This window comes from Protopterus annectens, chromosome 11.part0, assembly GCF_019279795.1.
Source record: "Protopterus annectens isolate FY-2018-M chromosome 11.part0, PAN1.0, whole genome shotgun sequence".
Taxonomy (NCBI): domain Eukaryota; kingdom Metazoa; phylum Chordata; order Ceratodontiformes; family Protopteridae; genus Protopterus; species Protopterus annectens.
Genome location: NC_056745.1, coordinates 361,121,042 through 361,140,661, shown reverse-complemented (window position 1 = coordinate 361,140,661; position 19,620 = coordinate 361,121,042). Strand labels below are relative to the sequence as shown.

At 44.1% G+C, this 19,620-nt stretch overlaps 1 protein-coding gene across 1 annotated transcript in view; it reads right to left on the bottom strand.

Moving 5' to 3' along the window:
* ATP2B1 (ATPase plasma membrane Ca2+ transporting 1) overlaps positions 1–19,620 on the bottom strand; it is a gene marked incomplete in the record, with an annotated part of 2,275,481 nt that overhangs the window by 227,425 nt on the left and 2,028,436 nt on the right. The window contains 1 exon segment of the mRNA XM_044087859.1: positions 12,924–13,031. Coding sequence (XP_043943794.1) covers positions 12,924–13,031 — 108 coding nt within the window.

The window sequence follows — 19,620 nt, the reverse complement described above, 5'->3', positions numbered from 1 at the left end:
GTCTTTATCCTTATGGTTTTTTGGAATATCGGTAGTCGGATGGGTTACCGAAGCCATTTCTGGATAGTTAAACCGAGTACCGAAATAATGTGTTGTGAAAATATACTGACGACGAATAGTTCGGAGGTTGAATAAGGCATAAAACTAACAGCGAGGGACGTTGTGGTCTGGGCCCAAGCAAGGAATGCAGTACAAATGAAAATCTTTATGAGGTATTTGCTTTCCACAGGTAAGACAATTGTAAACTTTTACTGACATCGGTTAAAAAGAAAAAGGATCCCCAATGGGGTACTTGGCTTTTTTCAAAGACTTCGGTTCTGAAACTGGAAAAACAAAAATTTCAGGAGTCGGCCGACCTGCACTTGCGAACTGCTTCTGCTTCGGGCACCACGTGGCAAGAAAGACTGATGTAATGGCATCGGCTGCATGTTTTATACCCCTGACGACCAGATGTCATGGAAGAAGAGACAGCATCCGACGCAGGAATCCAAGACTCTGGTATTCAGGCTGGCTGAAGGATACCTGCAGGCAGATAACCCAAATGTAATGACTGCAACAGTGAAACAAGAAGAAAGTACAGTTTTGTACCTACCATAAATGTAGATGTTCGAAGATCCACATTGCTGCAGTCCTAACACTAGGGTAGTCCGCTGTCCCAGTCGGCCCGAATACCAAAGTATAAGGCTGACGTCGGTCAAGGCGCATTTGTCTGACATCAGGACGTCAGGGTACAAATGCGCATGACCGACGTCATATCCTCAGTCTTTTCTTGCCCCAGATGTCAGAAGACCCTAAAAAGATAAGGCCAAAACCAAAAAACACCAAACACTCCTGTACCTAATATATGTACAATATATACAAATTTACCAAAATAGAACCCCACCCACACAACCACCCCTAAACACAGAGGGAAGGAGGGAGGTAAATTGACTGCAGCAATGTGGATCTTGAACATCTACATTTATGGTAGGTACAAAACTGTACTATGTTCTTCATCTCACATTGCTGCAGTCCTAACACTTGGGTAGAATCCCAAAGCAGAGGTAAGGGAGGATGGCTAAACTATAATGAAGCAGGAGCTGCCAAAATGCCCTGCAACACAGCAGTGGCAAAACCAGCCCTGGATTTAGAATAGAGAGGAAGGTGGTAATGCTTGGAGAAAGTATGCACTGAACTCCAAGTAGCTGCCTCCAAAATATCCTTAGTTGCCACCCCTTAGAAATGCTGTTGAAGTGGCAGTAGCCCTAGTGGAATGAGGCCTAATCCCAGCTGGAATCTCCTTGCCATGATGGGAATAACAGAATGCAATGCAAAACCCAATCCACTTAGATATAGTTTGTTTTGACACAGGCTTGCCCTGAGAACTCAAAGCAAAAGAAACAAACAACTGCTGAGACTGCCTAAAATTCCTAGTCCTGCTTAAATAATAACGCAACTGCCTGTGTACATCTAAAGTGTGCAAAATCTTTTCCCTATTTTGGGGATCTGCATAAAAAGTAGGCAAATGAATAGTTTGGTTTAAAGCCACACTAGAAACCACCTTAGGCATAAAGGAAGGATTAGTACGTAATGATACCCTATCCTTATGGAAAATCAAAAAGGCTCAACCGCCATAAGGGCCTGCAATTCAGAAACCCTCCTTGCAGAAGTAATGGCCAACAAAAAGCAGTCTTCCATGACAAGTATTTCAATTCAGCAGTAGCCGAGGCTCAAAAGGTTGTAGAGTAAGTTTCTCCAACACAAAATTGAGGTCCCAAGCAGGAGTAGGAGCTCTACGTGGGGTCTTATATTCTTTGCCCTCTAAGAAATTGCTTGAACAAAGGATGAGAAAACAATGGTGGGTCACAATCATAGTGAGCTGAAATTGCTGCAGCATGAATCTTAATGGAAGAGAAAGACAAACCTTTGTCCAATAACTCAGTAAGATATTGAAGAGCCACACTCAAATTAGGCTCAGAAACATCCAAATCCTTTGCTGCACTCCAAAATAAAAATCTCTTCCATTTTTCTGCATACACTTTACGTGTACTAGGTCTTCTGGCTTCCATAATCACATTCAAAACTTGTTGAGGAAGTTGAGACCTGCTGTGGTTCAAAACAGAATATGCCAGGCTGTTAGATGAAGAGAGTGAAGCTTGACATTGAGTAGATGACCGTCCCTCTGAGATAAAAGGTGTGGAATTAAAGGTAAAGGCCATGGAGGCTTCCTTACCAGATTCCTCAGTAATGGGTACCAGTGTTGCCGAGGCCAATCTGGAGCTATCAAAATCATCCTTGGCTTGTCTTGTCTGACCTTTAGGAGTACCTTTGGGAGGACAGGCAGAGGTGGAAAGGCATACACATGAAGATTTTCCCAACTGAACGAAAGAGCATCCACTTTCCAAGCTGTGTGATGAAACCTTTTCGTGCAAAACTTTGGCAGCTGGTGGTTTAGTGGAGAAGCGAACAGATCTATGTCTGGAGTTCCCCATGACACTGTCAATTTTCGAAATACATGAAGATCCAGTTTCCACTCGTGGGGATCCATGATTTGCCTGCTCAACACATCTGCTAAGGAGTTCTGTGCTCCTGGCAGAAACCTTGCCTGAAGATTTAGCTGCAAGCTGAGCGCAGTCTCCCACAAAATCATTGCTTGCCTGCATAGAGGATAAGAATGTGTTCCCCCTTGCTTGTTGATGTACCACATGACAGTTGTGTTGTCTGTTAGAATCAACACCTGCCCTGGAAGAAGTAACTCCTTGAAAGCCAGTAATGCAAACTGGACTGCTAACATCTCCTTCATGTTGATATGTAAATGCTGTAGTCTGGCAGGCCACTTGTCTTGTATCCACTTTCCATTCAGATGAGCTCCCCAAGCTATGTCTGAGGCATCTGTTGTTAGAATCTGACTCGCCTCTGGCCGGGTCACAGAGAGTCCCTTGTTTAGGTGACATTCCTGAGCCCACCACAAAAATTCCTTTTGAATGCAAGGTATTATTGGAATGACAGTGTCCAAATCCTGGCAGTGCTGTGTCCATACATTTTTTAGATACCATTGCAGCTTCCCCATATGCAGTTTGGCATTGGGAAGCACCAGAATACAAGATGCCATGAACCCTAAGGCTTGAAGGACTGTCCTTGCAGTCAGCCCGGACTGAAGAGATAGTTGATGGAAGTAAAGGGAAAGATTCTTTTGTTTGTCCGTGGTTATAAAGGCCATCTGGGCTGCTGTATTCAGTCTCACACCCAGAAAGCACATGTCTTGAGAGGGTACTAGACTGGACTTTATTTCGTTCACAGAATACCCCAGGCATCTTAGCACTGCTATCACATATTCCAGATGCTGAAGAAGCTCGTCCTTTTCTTGAGCCAGAATCAGACAGTCGCCCAAGTAAGGATAGATTTGTATTCCTTTTAGCCTGAAGAAAGCTACGACTGGAGCCAGAACTTTTGTGAATACTCTGGGCAGTAGATAAGCCAAAGGGCAATGCAGAGAACTGATAATGGGAATTTCCAGCTCGGAAACGCAGATACTTCCTGCAACTGAGTCTGATAGGCACATGAAGGTAAGCCTCCTTGAGATCTAAAGTTACCATCCAGTGATCTTTGCCCAGCAGAGGTAAAAGCTGTTGTAACGCCAACATTTTGAACTTGGGAATGTCCAGATAAGTGTTGAGGATAGACAAATCCAAAATTGGTCTCCACGTGTTCCCCTTTTTTGGTACTAGGAACAGGCGAGAATAAAATCCTAGGCCCCTTTCTGGCACAGGAACCGGCTGAATGGCCCCTATCTGGAGTAACAGAGAAATTTGCTTGTGAGCCTCTTTTCTTTGCATAGGAGGAATGTCTGGCATGCCTTTGAAAGGAGGCAAGGTATGGAAATAAAACCTGTAACCGTGGTGAACGATATCCAATACCCATCTGTCTTGGGTAATAACACTCCAATTTTCTTTGAAAAGTGCCAGCCTTCCTCCCAAAGGTGCTGCCAGACGAGAAGGCTCTGGCAGCTGAAAAGGCAGGTCATTGGGTCTGCTTACGAAAGGACTGACCCCTGCCCTCACCAGAAGACTGGGCAGGTGAACTCCCTGTTCTAGGCCTAAAAGAACCTTGAGCTCTGCCCCTACCACGCCTAGATCTACCCCTAGACTGAGAATCATAAGAAGGATATGTCCACCCCTTAGTAGGCCAATTTCTACTAAACTTTGGAGGCTGAACCTGCAAAAAGTCTTTAACAGTCTGCATAGACTTAGCCTTGTCCTCCATTTTCTTTAAAACTGCTTCCACAGGCACCAAATAACACATCAGATTGTAAAGGAGCATCTAAAATCCTTGTCTTTACATGTTCAGCTAAATTCTGATCCTCAGCCAGGCGTGCCTGCGAAGAACAGAACCAGTGGCTGCCACCCTCAAGAGGCCTGTACAGCATCAAAACCACATTGCAAGGAATGCTTACCCACCTGTTCAGAAACATGAACTAAATCCTGCAACTCTTTACACTCAATACCTTCCGCCAGAGCATCTACCTTAGACTTCAATTGTGAAAGGAGATAATTTTGGTATTTCAACATGTGAAACTGGCAATTCAAAGCCCTCATGGCTAAAGTGGAAGTATACACCTTCTTTCCCCATCTATCCAAAGCCCTTGCCTCTTTATCAGAAGGAACAGGATTTTTAACAACAGAAGCCTTAACACCTTTAGGGCCTTGAGAAACAGTTTCTGGGTCTGCCCTAGGACTCTTAAAAAGATACTTATGAGCTTCAGGCACCCTATAATACCTATCCGGTTTAACTGGGGCAGGAGGCAAAGAATCAGGGTTCAGAGAAGCCTCTGCAAAAACATCCTCTACCACATCCAGAACAGGAGGTATAGCCAAAGGCCTATGCTGGGGTAGAAACAAAAATTCCCTAAGCCTTTTCCTGGAATCAGAGAAATCTTGACCTTCCCATTTAAAATGCTCCCTCATGGAATGAAGAGTCTCTGAAAAGAAAAATCCTCAGGAGGAGAAGCCAAGGAGTAGAATCATCTACATCAGAATCAGAATAAGGAGGATACTCCTGCAAGTCTTCAGCCAAGACTCAGACGCCTCGAACACTGCTCAAAACTCTCAAGCTCAGGTTCCACCCTAGGCCTCTTATCAGGGGGCATAGAACCTCTAATCATAGTAATCAAATCTTCTGCCATTTTAAGCATATGTTTCTTAGGCAGAGACCCTGAAGAACTAGGGGAGACCCCACTGAAGTTAACCCTGGCCTGCCTCTAGAAGAAGCCTTGGAAACAGAAGGAGGGCCTAACCACCTTAGGAAGGGAGGGAGAACAGCTACCTGAGAAGCCCCTTCAGCCTGGCCTACCTCCTGAGAGGACACATCTTGTAACAGTAAAGTCTCTCCCTGAGAATCCAAAGGAACTTCTGGTAGAACCACCGGCTCCACCGTGTCCTCTAAAGAACCGACGTCCGGGACAGACAGTTCTTCCACCCTAGGCTTCGCTGCTTTGTCCTTGCGCTTTTAGACAAAGCGGCGCCGGAGCATCCGACGGCATGTTGTAATTACAACGCTTCCCAAAACTAACCTGGCACAATCTAATCTTCTCTTAATAGTGCGTTTGTTAAATCTACCACAAGAGCGACAGCCAACAACGCCGTGCTCAGGCCCTAAGCAAGGTATACACAAGGTATGGTAATCGCTATGAGGTATCTGTTTCCCACAAGAAATACAGTTATTGACTTTTTCTGACATCCGTTAAATACTGAGGCAAGAAAAACAAAATATTCCCAACGGGTACTTAGCCAACTTTGATTCGGTCTGAAACTCCGACTTCAGAAAATTTCAGAACGCCAACCTGCACTCGCAATACTGCTTCTGCATCGGACCATGCGGCAAAAAAGACTGAGGATATGACGTCGGTCATGCGCATTTGTACCCTGACGTCCTGATGTCAGACAAATGCGCCTTGACCGACGTCAGCCTTATACTTTGGTATTCGGGCCGACTGGGACAGCGGACTACCCTAGTGTTAGGACTGCAGCAATGTGAGATGAAGAACATCATCATATTATGTTCTTCATTAGATCACTGTTGCAGCAGCCATTACAACATATGTCTGCCAAAGCTCAAGAAAAAGGGCGGATGGACAAGGATACGAGCCCAGAAAGTACAGTTTTGTACCTACCATAAATGTAGATGTCCAAGAGGTATGCATCTGCAGTCCTAACAAATGGGTTGTCCTGCCTCAGGCAGCCCTTCGGTCGGCCGGATTCCAAAGTCTGGGTCTGGCCTCGGCTGATGTCGCACTTCACCCGACGTCATAGCTGCTGTTAATTGGGTATAAAGGCATCAGCCGACGCCATTTTCCTCAGTGTTTCTTGCACCAGATGCCAGGTGCCCTCTAGGAAGGCTAAATTTGGATAAATGCAAATGTTTCCAAACAATAGAGAGCAAATAAAAATAAACATGTATATACATATATACAAACAAATACACCATAATAGATTCCCCCAAGCTAGCTACAAGATGGGCAAATACCCTAGGAGTAGCACAGAGGGGAAGGAGGGTGGGTAATCCTGACTGCAGATGCATACCTCTCGGACATCTACATTTGTGGTAGGTACAAAACTGTACTATGTCCTTCAAGGATGCATCTGCAGTCCTAACAAATGGGTAGAATACCATAGCCAAACTGGGGGAGGAGGTACTAAGAAGATTATGGTGTAGTTAAGATCCCTTGCAAAACAGCAGTGGCAAAACCTGCTCGGGATCTGGAGTATAAAGGTAGATTATAATGCTTGGCAAATGTATGCACGGAGCTCCAAGTAGCAGCCTCTAAAATGTCTTTGGTAGCCACTCCTCGTAAAAAAGCTGTAGTAGTGGCTGTAGCCCTTGTGGAGTGAGGTCTGATGTTTTCTGGAGTTGTCTTTCCATGATAAGAGTAACAAAATCTAATGCAATTTCCTATCCATTTTGAGATTGTCTGTTTTGAAATTGCTTTTCCTTCCATTCCTGTTGCATATGCTACCAGAAGCTGGTCAGTTTTTCTATTGTTCTTGGTTCTGTCCAGGTAGTAGCGCAATTGCCTATGCACATCCAAGGTATGTAGTAGTCTTTCCCCCCTGTTCTGTGGGTTGGGGAAGAATGTAGGTAGGTGGATTGCTTGGTTTAATGATACCCTGGAGACCACCTTTGGCATAAAAGTAGGATTAGTTCTCATGGACACTATCCTGATGGAAGATAAGGAAGGGCTGTACTGCCATTAATGCCTGTAATTCAGAAACCCTTCTTGCTGAAGTGATTGCAAGCAGGAAAGCAGTTTTCCAAGATAAGTACTGTAATTCTGCTGTTGCTGCTGGTTCAAAAGAGGGAAGTGTCAACTTTTCTAACACAAAGTTCAAGTCCCATGTAGGCAATGGTGGCTTCCTTGGTGGCTTTACATTTTAATTCCTCTCAGGAACTGCCTGAGTAGAGGATGAGAAAAGACTGGAGGATCCATGTTGTATTCTGCTGAAATTGCTGATGCATGAATCTTAATGGAGGAGTAGGACAGGCCATTGTGGAAAAGCTCTGCTAAATATTCCAGGATGTTAGCTATGTTTGCCAGTGATACATTTTCTCCTTTTGCTGCACTCCAAATGAGATATCTTTTCCATTTTGCTGAATAAGTTTTTCTTGTTGAGGGTCTGCGAGCCTCCAAGATAATGTCTTTAACCCTTTGAGATAAATCTGGGTTATTTTGTCTTATGCAATGTTCCAAGCAGCTAGCTGCAGCGTTTTCAAGTTTGGATGCAGGATTTTGAAGTTGTTCTGTGTTAGCAGTAAAGGAACTAGGGGTAGAGGCCATGCGTGTTCCCGAGACATACTCCTCAGTAGCGGGTACCAATGCTGCCTCGGCCAGTCTGGAGCTATCAGGATGATCCTTGGGTGATCTTCTTTGATCTTCAGTAGCACTTTGTGCATCAAAGGAAGAGGTGGGAATGCATATGCTGTCAGGTTTTCCCAACTGAAAGATAGGGAGTCCACCTTCCAAGCAAGTGGGTGGTATGCCCTTGTGCAGAATTTTTTCAATTGGTGGTTGTGTGGGGATGCGAATAGGTCTATTTCTGGTAGTCCCCATTTCCTTGTAATGGATTTGAAGATGTCTGGATGCAGCATCCATTCGTGGACGTCCGTGGTAGTTCTGCTTAAGATGTCTGCTAGTATATTTTCTTTTCCTGGCACAAATATTGCCTGGAGCTGAATGTTGAGGTTCAGGGCCACATTCCAGAGGTTCATTGCCATCCGGCATAGAGGATATGAATGTGTGCCTCCCTGTTTGTTGATATACCACATAACTGTGGTGTTGTCCGTCCTTATCAGCAAATGACCCTGTTGAAGAAACGGTCTGAATGTCTGAATTGCCTGCTTTACTGCCAGCATCTCTTTTTGATTTATGTGTATGTTCAGCTGGTCTTGAGTCCATAAGCCTTGCATGCACTTGTCCACCATGTGTGCCCCCCAACCGAGGTCTGAGGCGTCCGTGGTGATAGTCTGGCTTGGGTGAGGGCTGTGGAAGGGCAGTCCTTTGTTCAATTGACAGGCCTGAGCCCACCACCGGAATTCTTGCTTCAGGCATGGAATTATTGGAATTTGGGTTTCTAGGCTGTGCTTGTGCTGAGACCATAAATTCCATAGGTACCATTGCAACTTCCTCATATGTAGTCTGGCATGTGGAATCAATATTATGCAGGATGCCATGTAACCCAGGGCTTGCAGGACTTTTCTTGCTGTAAGCTGGTTCTGCGTTGTTAATGCCATGAAATAGAGTGGTAGGTGCTTCTGCTTTTCTGCTGTGAGGAATGCCATTTGGTTTGGTGTGTCCAGTTCTGCACCCAAGAAAGTTATCCTTTGGGATGGTATCAGCCTTGACTTTTTTATGTTGACTGTGTATCCCAGGCCTTGCAATAGGTGAATAACCTTTCTCAAATCTTTTGTTAATTTGTTTTTGTTGTCCGCTTGTAACAGGCAGTCGTCCAGGTATGGATAAATTTGAATTCTCTGAAGCCTGCAATGAGCAATTACTGATGCCAGGCATTTCGTGAATACTCTGGGCGCAGTAGATAAGCCAAAAGGCAATGCTGAGAATTGATAATGCTCTGATCCTGCAAGAAATCTGAGGTATCTTCTGCAATTTGGTCGTATGGGGATGTGCAGGTATGCCTCCTTGAGATCTAGAGTTACCAGCCAAGACTCCTTGCACAGCATGGGAAGAAGTTGCTGTAGGGTCAGCATCTTGAATTTTGGAACAATGAGAAATGTGTTCAGAGTGGACAGGTTGAGAATAGGTCTCCATTGGTTTTCCTTTCTTGGTACCAGGAAAAGTCTGGAGTAAAATCCTTGTCCTTGTTCCATAGACGGTACCTTTTCTATAGCTCTCATCCTTAGTAAGTGGTCTATTTGTTCTAGAGCGTCTGTCTTTTGGTTTGGAGGTAGGTTTGGCATTCCTCTCTTCCTTGGTAGAGTATGGAAGTGAAACCTGTAACCTTTGTCTATTGTCTGTAAAATCCATTTGTCTCCTGTAATGTAATGCCAGTTTACTGAAAATAAGGCTAGCTTTCCGCCTAAGGGTGCTTCTAGTTGTTCCCTGGTAGGCGGTTTCAGAGCCAAGTCACTGCGATTGTCCTGTGGAAGTGGTAGTGGCTGGATCTGTGGCAGTACTTCTCTGGTTGTTAGGCTGCCACTGACGTCCCCTGTAGGCACCCCTGGATTGACCTCTGCCTCTTGGGCGCCTATTCCTGCCTCTCTGTGCTCTGGTGGTGTCTGGAAAGGACCAATTCTTGGAAGGCCAGTTCCTACTAAACCTCGGAGGCTGGACCTGTAAGAAACCCTTGACTGTCTGGACAGATTTCGCTTTTTCTTCCACCTTCTTCAACACTTGCTGTGCAGGGGAGCCAAACAAACTGTGTTTTTCCATGGGAGCATCTAGGAGCTTTGACTTTACATGGTCTGGTAAGGATTGCTCTTTTAACCATGCATGCCTTCTGATCACTGTGCCAGTCATAGCTGATCTAAAGGAAGCCTCCAGTGCATCATAGCCGCATTTTAAGGAATGATTACTGACCTGCTGAGTGTTATGTACCAATTCCTGAAGGGACTTACGGTCTAAAGGTTCAGGCGAGGACAGTTTTTTAGTTAGCTGATCTAACATAAATTCCTGATACTGAATCATGTGGAATTGACAGTTTAAGGCCCTAGCCGAAAGAGTAGCAGAAGTATAAACTTTTTTACCCCATCTCTCTAATGCCCTAGATTCTCTTTCAGAGGGGAGGGGGTTTTTGGCAGAGGCAGCTGCTACAGCTTTGGGGCCCTGTGAAATAGTTTCACGATCTGCAATAGGAGTCTTATACAAGTGATAATGTGTGTCCGGAACCCTGTAGTATCTGTCGGGCTTAGCAGGGGCCGGAGGAAGAGAGTCAGCAGCAGTACAAGCATCATTAAATGCATCATCCACAACTGTAAGTACTGGAGGAATGGCTAAAGGCCTATGCTGTGGCAAATGTAAAAAGGTCCTAAGCCTTTTCCTAGAGTCTGAAAAATCCTGGCCCTGCCATTGAAATTGTTCTCTCATAGCATGCAAGGTTTCCCCAAAAGAAAATTCCTCAGGAGGAGAGGCAGAAGGAATGGAGTCTTCTGCATCAGAGTCCTCATATGGAGAATAAGGGCCTTCTGGAGGATTTGTATTTTCTGAATCATCAGAGGAGTAATCTGTAGAAACTGGCTCAGGGGGCTCTGCTCTAGGCCTCTTCTCTGGAGTGTTGTGAGAGGCCCTGTCAGGGTGAGGCTGGGATCCCCTGATCAAAGAAATGAGATCCTCTGCTAGACTAAGCATTTGAGTACTAGAGCTAGGCCTGTGAGAGGGGGTTTTAGCAGGCACGGTCTTTGTTGATTTAGCTGCTTTAGCCCTGGAAAAAGCCTTAATTGACATGGATGCAGGGGGCCAGCAGCTCCACGTGCAGGAGTAGATATATCTAAAGGGATAGTATCTGATAAATCCTGAGAACCTGAAAGAGCAGGTGGAATTTCAGTAGCAGATTCAGCCATGCTGGATGAGGCCTCGGTTGTAGGAGGCATGCTTTCGGCCGAAGGAAGAACCGAGGACTCGGTTTCAGCCGAAACCGAGAAACTCGCGGTTGGCTTAACCGCGGTTTCGGCCGAAACCACGGACCGCGAATGTCGGTCCTTTTCCTTACGCTTTTTAGCTAATTGTGAAGTCGGAGTCTCCGATGGCATGTTGTAAGCAAAAGCGGAGCCGAAAAACTCCTCTGCAAACTCCGACCGACGTCTAAGTGTCCGTCGGTTGAAGGAAGCACAGGCTAGACAAGCTGCTACGTCGTGGTCTGGGCCTAAACAAGGTAGGCAGTAAGAGTGGAAATCTTTATGAGGTATTTGTTTCCCACAAGTTAAACAGTTATTCACTTTTTCTGACATCGGCTGAGGCAAGAAAGAGTCCCCAACGGGGTACTTAGCTTTTTAGAAGTCTTCGGTAGTAGCAATCTCTGGTTCTGACCGACCGGCACTTGCGAACAGCTTCTGCTTCGGGCGCCACGCAGCAAGAAAGACTGAGGAAAATGGTGTCGGCTGATGCCTTTATACCCAATTAACAGCAGCTATGACGTCGGGTGAAGTGCAACATCAGCCGAGGCCAGACCCAGACTTTGGAATCCGGCCGACCGAAAGGCTGCCTGAGGCAGGACAACCCATTTGTTAGGACTGCAGATGCATCCTTGAAGGACATCAGTAAGCCCTGACGAAACCTGCTCTGGCTATAAAAAGAGAATCCAATTTATAATGTTTGTTAAAGGTGTGAACTGAGGACCAAGTTACTGGTTCTGATACAGACGAAGTCTACCCCTTTCCAGAAAGCCCCTGCTCTGGTAGAATGAGGCTTGACATGCTGGTGCAGATTTCTGTGTTGACTGGCATAGCAAAACCTAATGGAATGGGAAAGCTACTTAAAGACAAACAAGAAAGTTGAATTTATTAGTAGATTGTACTTACATGTGGGCATGTAAGGTACTATATTTTCCTTTTTGTTATGAATCCATACGCTTTAACGCAATTAGTTCCAAACAGTGCATACAGCAAGCAAAAACGTGAGGAAAGGGTTTTGACTGAGCATTCCACTTCACATAAGTGCATGAGATTACACAGGTTAGGACCTCACTATGAAATGCACTTCCCACAAAGTTAATAAACAGAAAATTGTTCCCACAACCTCTAACACAAAAAACTTCACAACCTTAAATGAACAACCACAAAGGATCACAAAATACAGAAGTCTCCTCTTTTGTAAGGGACCTCCATCACCCGATGTGGGAGTCCTCATCTCTATATTTACTAACCCCAAGGTCAAACTAACTCAGAGGAAAGGGTGAAGGTTGAAAACAAATGCTAAACCCACTTTGTCTCTCTTCTCTGAGTGTACCGCAACAATTGTGTTGCCAAATCAATGCAGGCACTCCCTTAACTTGACATACATTAGAAATGATCCTCATTACTATGACATTCTAAGCATCACTATAGCAGGCCTCGACAAACAATAAACTAATCCACTGGACTGACCCACTACTGGAATCCTAAAGCAGATGAAAAATGAATACCTCAGTATGAGTAAGGAGTTAAAAAAAAATCGGAGTATTTATCCTCTACGGTTAGACTCCAACAAAAACTCACTAATCTAGATTATCACCATGAGTCATATTTTTCAGATCACTGCATTTAAACATTCATAAACAATTTTTCAGTAAAAAATATACATTGTAAGTGACCAGCTTAGCAGCTCTTGCAAGAATGTCCCTCAGTTCTGTCATTTCCATAAGTATCCATGTGATTTTATTTGCAGTTTAAACTCTGAAGTTAAATTGGGTGAATCATGGTACAGTTAACACGAATAAGACAAACAATAAAATATACTTCACCTGTCCCCAAAGCAATGTTCCCATGCCGATGAAAATACACCAAAGCCACTGGTCTATCGTAAGTGCAGTGCAACTGAAAGGTTTTCCTCCAAACTGTACAATAATAACCTGCAACAAAGTCATACACCATGTCAGACATGTATCACATTTAGAAAAACTGGTGTCATTACAGTGAATACTAGCTTCTCACTTGACTATCCAATGAAGAGAAATAAGCTACCCAAAGTCTAATTTTCTTAATTACACTGTTTTTTTTTTCAGTCTCCCACTCCCATCTGTACAGCTTATCTCCTGTAACATGTTACTTGCTCTAGTCAACTTCTCTGCTTCTTTCTACTTAAAAATTTTCATTTAGCATTTCAGCACTTAACACAAAATTATATATATTTTATCCTCCCCACTGCCTGCTAACCATCAAACCCCACAAATGATTGGTCCTTCGCTCAAGTGACAGTCAATCTCAGAGGGGTCCTGCATGCAGCCACTGAGGTTCCCTCTTTAAAGGCCCTAACCACTGCACCTACTGGTGACTGAAGTGGATTGCCTAGTGACTCCCCATAGTCTGTGCATGCTCCTGCTCCTGCCCCCCCCCCCCACCTCAAAACCTTGAGAGTTAGCATCACTGACTTGAAATTGTCAAGCTAGCATTTCCAGGTCTTACATTTACTGTGAACTTGCAAGCATCTCCCTCCCTCAAGGACGGGCCAGCCAGCTAGCACAAGCCGCTCACTCCCACCTACTCTGTTCAGGTCTTCCAGCATCCAAGCTATTACTTGATCTCTGGCCACCTGGTTTGCAATCAGAGATTTATCCCTCTATGCCACAGGGTTGAAATTAACAAATGAGCAAAATTTAACAAACTGTGTATTTCTCCTTTACTGCAAATCTAGTACTTTAGTAGTTTTATTGCATTTCATCCAGTTACATTCATTTTTCATTGTTTGTTAGTGTTACTGTACAGCTATGCAAAGTTCAGAGACTTCACTGTACATTTAAGATTAATTAATATTGTCTGTCTTTTATAAGGTTTACTTCTTATGCTTGAAGCTGTCACTCTCTAGGTTTGTTCAACTGCTTTAATGCCAGTGAGAGAGTGCTTAATGTAGTGTCTGGTACCCAGGCCTCTGCTGAGAATGGACACAGCCCAGTTAGTCACTCAAGTCAACAAAGCTTGCTTTGTAGTGTATACTCTAAATACACTCTATTCTGCTATCTGCTTTTCTACATTTGCTTAGTTCCATATCCTTGGATAAAACTGCCTGCAATGTAAGCATTCCTGTTCAGTGATACACAGAACAGAAGTCAACAAACCCAATACAGTTTGTAAGGGATGGTGAAATTAATCTGTCAGACAGTGTCACTGTTACTTCCTTGCCTAAAAATGTACGCTCATTGCAGTTTACTGAGGCAGTATTTCAATGCTAGCAGATACAATATAGTATGGTACTAACAATCAAGCATGCACAAATACAACCAAGAGTCAGTGTAGTATCTTACAGAAAAAAATCTTTGGTCACAGTGGAACAAACAAGAGACGTGTTCTTAAAATATTATCATATTTACAAGCGCACATTGCGTCAGTAGTTTAGTCTTCCTTCCAATCCAACATGGAATTTTTCTTTCCCAAAACATACATGCTTCAGGGGATATACCAGCCCTAAAGATGGCATGCACCGCAATGTCATTCCTGACACTAGCACAAGTCTAGCCCCTGAACCCTTTGCTCCAACTTCAGAATGAGCACATTTCCTACAAATAAGATAAAAACAATTAAGACAGGATACCTACACGGTTTACAATAACATATAAAAATACACATTTCTGATATAAAAGGAATTCCACAGCAGTCAGTGAAAGACCATTCAAGAACAGGATTATTACAGAAGAGTAGCAGTGACTCAGTGAGAAAGGTTCACTTGCATGTTAACTGATACAGTAAACATGCACTTTTTACAATAAAAGTTGGAGGTCCTCAATAGTCTAAGATTCCAACATAGGATTGTTGTAAGTTCAGTTATTTAGAGCAATCCCTTCACCTAAATAATTTTATTTCTAAAAACAAAATAAATCCAGTTCTAAATCCTCATACTTCAAAAAACGAGTGATTCCAGACAATTCCTTTTATACGTTTTACTGGGATAAGCGCTTTTGTCTTTGTAGATCAAATCCAGTACTTACATCTAAACTTTCTATGATCATGATGCTACTATAAATACTGTTACAGAGGGGGGGGGTGTAGTATACTGTGGGACAACCTAAATCTCCTTTTATATCACCGTTGCAGTATTCTTTATAGAAGAAATATCCCACCCAAGCCAGACAGACACACAGCCAGTAAGAGAAAGGCTAAAAAAGATCTTGTATATGCTGTTAGTCACATTTATGCTCCCCGCACAGAATGTAGGGCATAAAAGGGATGCACAGATGCAACTACATAGAACTTCTTTTGCCGCCAGGTCAAAAGCCGTTTTGCCAGTTGGTCTGAAAGCCTTATTGCTGTACTGAATACTTAGCAACACCAGATAAGTGCCCCTTGAGGTTATTTTTAACTTTATTTTTTTTATTTTTTACCGAGAGGTTTATGTCATCCAAGAAGGGAAAAATGTCAGTGTGGGAAGCAGATTCCCCATAAGGATCGTCACAGTTTTTTTTTGGGGTGCTTCCCATGACCATACCTATTGTAGTATCTGTAAGGCATTTGTGTCCAAGACACTCAGCAGCCATTTGTCTTCCCTGGCCTTTTATCTTGAAAGCCAATGGCTTTAATAGTTAGCTCAGGGTACCATGGACAGAATCCTTTAACCATGAGATACTCCTGCTAGGTAAAAAGGCGGCCGTGAAGTGTCGGTCAGACTCTTTAGTTGTCCAGCCTCCACCAGACGAACGTTTAGAAGCAGTTAATACCACCATAGGTCATTCACCTTCTACACAGGATTCCTCTACTGCGATCCTTGGCATGGAACCATCTTTTCATATGTCCCCTGAGGCTTTGGTGGTGTCTGCTCCAGACATCGAGGGAGAACTGCAGTTGATTATCTCAGAAGGTCCCAGAGCGATTCCACAAATACTTGTCAGGGAGGAAGTTCTGAGCTCTCTTCTTGAATCTTCTCTTCTAAAATGTCACCAAGAATCAGAATCGCCAGTATTTGTTAAGGGTGATGTCCTTTCTAAGAAAAGACAAAAACTGAAGTATCAGTCTGTCCTATGGATCCTGAAAGGGAATAGCAAGAGTTTACTCTGGGCTTGTTTTCTGCCTTAATGGCTCTAAAGGGGTTTCAGTACCCGCTCTTCCTTGGACCTCTACCCTTTCTAAACAGCTTAGGGAACGAGATTACTCGGATGAGGATTCACTGTCTGGTGAGGGGTCTTTGTCCTATTCTTCTCAGATGCCTTCACCTTTGTCTTATGACTGATGAAGAGGAGTCTGTTAGCCCAGAGTCTCCTTTCGAGTTGTCCTTTGGAGACATAATTGCTAGGATGATGGAATTCTTTAAGTGGGATTCTTCTCAAGTGTCTGATATTCAGAAAAGATATTAACTGCTTCAGGTGGATACTCCTAAACCATTGGCAGTTCCTCATGAGTTGGGTGCCTTGTTAGACATTTTCATTGCTGATTCCAAGTCAACTGATTCTCAGCCTCTTGCTCCTAAGAAACATAAGACAATCCTCACAAACCTTATAGAACCTATTTTTATTTAAATGTACTTCTGCTGACTCTACTGTGGTGCCAGTCTCTTCTGACAAACCTTCTAAACTTTTGCCTTCTGAAAAAGATAGTAGGGGAAAAAACATGATTGGCAAGAATGTTTACATTGCTTCTACTTTGGCCTTTAGGGCTATTAACAACCAGACCGACATGAGGAGGTATGCCCTGACTTTGCTTGCTTGGGCTTGTCAGGTTATCTCTGCCCTCCCTGATTCTGATGGCAATTCCTCTGCCTTATCTCTTTTATGTTCAGTTTCTCAAGTGGTTCACCACACTATTAAGTGTAGCTATGATGCTGATGCCTCTTCTACAGCTGCGGCTTTTTGGTCTATCATGAGGCATTATTCTTGGCTTCATCTCCAGTCTCTACCTGAGGACATTAAGGCCAAGTTGATGGATGCTCTTTTGGATAATATACATCTTTTTGGGCTGCTGCTGCTGCTGACATGTTTAAGTTTCTTTAAGAGAAAGGCACAGCCTTGCAAGACCTTAAACATATTTTGTCTCTCCTATCCTCAAGTTCTACAGGAATTATCCTTCTAGTTCCGCTTTTGTTCACTGGCAACCCTGTCAGGCCTCTAAGGGTAGGAAAGGTGGGAGGTGGGCCACCCTCTACTAATGCTTTTCAGATTTCTGTGACCAAGAAGCATCCGTTATTTGGTAAGCCTCCTTCTCTTTGACAACCCCCCCCACTTCTTTTAGACCATAAAGAAAGGGTACCTCCTAATGCTAAAGTACAGCTATCAGTAACAAGTAAAAACAGTATTCAAAATGAAACGCTGTACAACAATGGCCAATGAAAAAGAAGTTATGTACTCACCATAACGTTCCATCTGAGTAGGTACTTCATTTGTCTGCAACCTGTGGGTATCGGATCTGAGCCGGCAGCTTTACTAGCTAAAAGATCCGAGCTCCTACCTCCTCCCCTTCACCCATAATCCCCTGCTGCATGCTGCCTTTCCTCAGATCGAGTTTGCTTAATCCAACAACTAGTACCCTCGACAGAGGACCAAATAAAGCCTAACCTCATGAAACAATCTCAATCATGATCAGGAATCACGATAATGGTTAGGGGGCATGGAGGGGGGGGGGGGTCAGTTGCAGACAAATGAAGTACCTACTCAGATGGAACGTTATAGTGAGTACATAACTTCTTTATCTGAAGTAGTTACTTCATTTGCTCTGCAACCTGTGGGACAGAGTCCCAAGCTACCTAAAACCCATGGGCGGCCTTTAAGGAAGGATATTCCGAAGCACCGCAGAGCCAAAGGAAGCCCTACTCCTGGATATCATATCCAATTTATAATGAGAAATGAATGTATGGGAAGAGGATCAAGTAGCTGCTGAACATATGTCGTCCAGAGGAACCCTGGACCAGAAGGCTGCTGATGTGGCTATGGATCGGGTTGAGTGGGCATGGACTCCGATAGGAGCAGGTTTACCTGAGGATACATACGCATGAATGATGCACTGTGAAATCCAATTTGCTAAGGTAACTTTGGTAATAGCTCTACCCATAGCAGATTTGGCAAAGGACACAAACAACTGATCAGCCTTGCGAGTATCCTTCGTCCTGTGCAAGTAAAAACGTAGTTGTCTATGTACACCCAATTTGTGTAATTTGTATTCCCCTTTGTTCTGAAAGTTGGGAAAGAACACTGGTAAATTAATCGACTGATTAATATTTGACTCCGAAGCCACCTTTGGTAAGGAGGAAGGGTTAGTCCTGAGAGACACTCTATCCTTATGGAAAATTAGATAAGGGGGGGCTTCATGCAAAGGGCTTGAAGTTCCGAAACTCTCCTGGCTGAAGTAATAGCAACTAGAAAGGCTGTTTTCCATGATAAGAACTTTAATGGAACTGAGGCGGCAGGCTCAAAAGGTGGGCTTGCCAATGCTTGTAAAACTAGAGTTAAGTCCCATGGTGGGACCATAGTCTTAACTGGTGGTTTCAATAGAGAAATGCCTTTCAAGAAGGTTTTGCATATCTTCACAGAAGCTAAAGATCCCAGTCAATCTCCCACATGAAAATGGGAAATGGCTGCCAATTGCACTTTAACTGTAGATGCACTTGCTTCCTGATGAAAAATGTGTGACAGAAAATCAAGAACCGCCGGAATAGGAATGGTAAAGGGATCTAAGCCCTTGTCTTTAGCCCAGATAAGAAAACGCTTCCATTTACTACTGTAAATTTTTCTGGTAGCAGGCTTGTGAGCCGCTACCAGAATAGTCTTTATTGGTGCTGAGATGCTGGGAGTCCTTGCCACCAGTGGAACTGGATCAACCAAGCCGCAAGCTTGAGGTTTACCAGGTTCTGAGGTTGCAATCCCGCAGGATGCGAAATCAGATCCGGAATGGGATCTAAGATCCATGGAGGAACTACACTGTCAGACCGCAGATATGGAAACCAGATCTGGCGAGGCCAGAATGGGGCTATGAGGATAATACTGCTCCCCAACCGACGTACTTTCTGAATGAACTTCGTCATAAGAGGAAGGGGGGATAAGCACAGAGGAGACCGGGTGGCCAAGCATGAACCAGAGCGTCTCTGGGGCTCTCCCCTGGTGGGGGACGTATCGCGAAAAACTCGCTGCACTTTGTGTTTGACGGAGAAGCAAAAAGATCGCAGCAAGGTAGACCCCATTTGAGGAAGATCTGTTTCGCAACTGATGGTTTGAGAGACCACTCGTACGGTGTGAGGATCATACGACTCAGTTTGTCCGCCAGAATGTTGGACCGACCCAGAATGTGCGTTGCTACCAGAAAGCGGTTGGTGGATATCGTCCACTCTCAAACTCTCAAAGCCTCCCGACAAAGGGGATAAGATCTGGTTCCTCCCTGCTTGTTTATGTACCAGACTACTGCCATGTTGTCTGTTTGAACCACAATAGTCCCTAGAGGAAGAAGGCCGTGGAGAGCTTGCAATGTCAGAAGCACCGCCTCATCTATAGGACACTGATATGCAAAGCGGTCTCTAAGGGGGTCCACGTG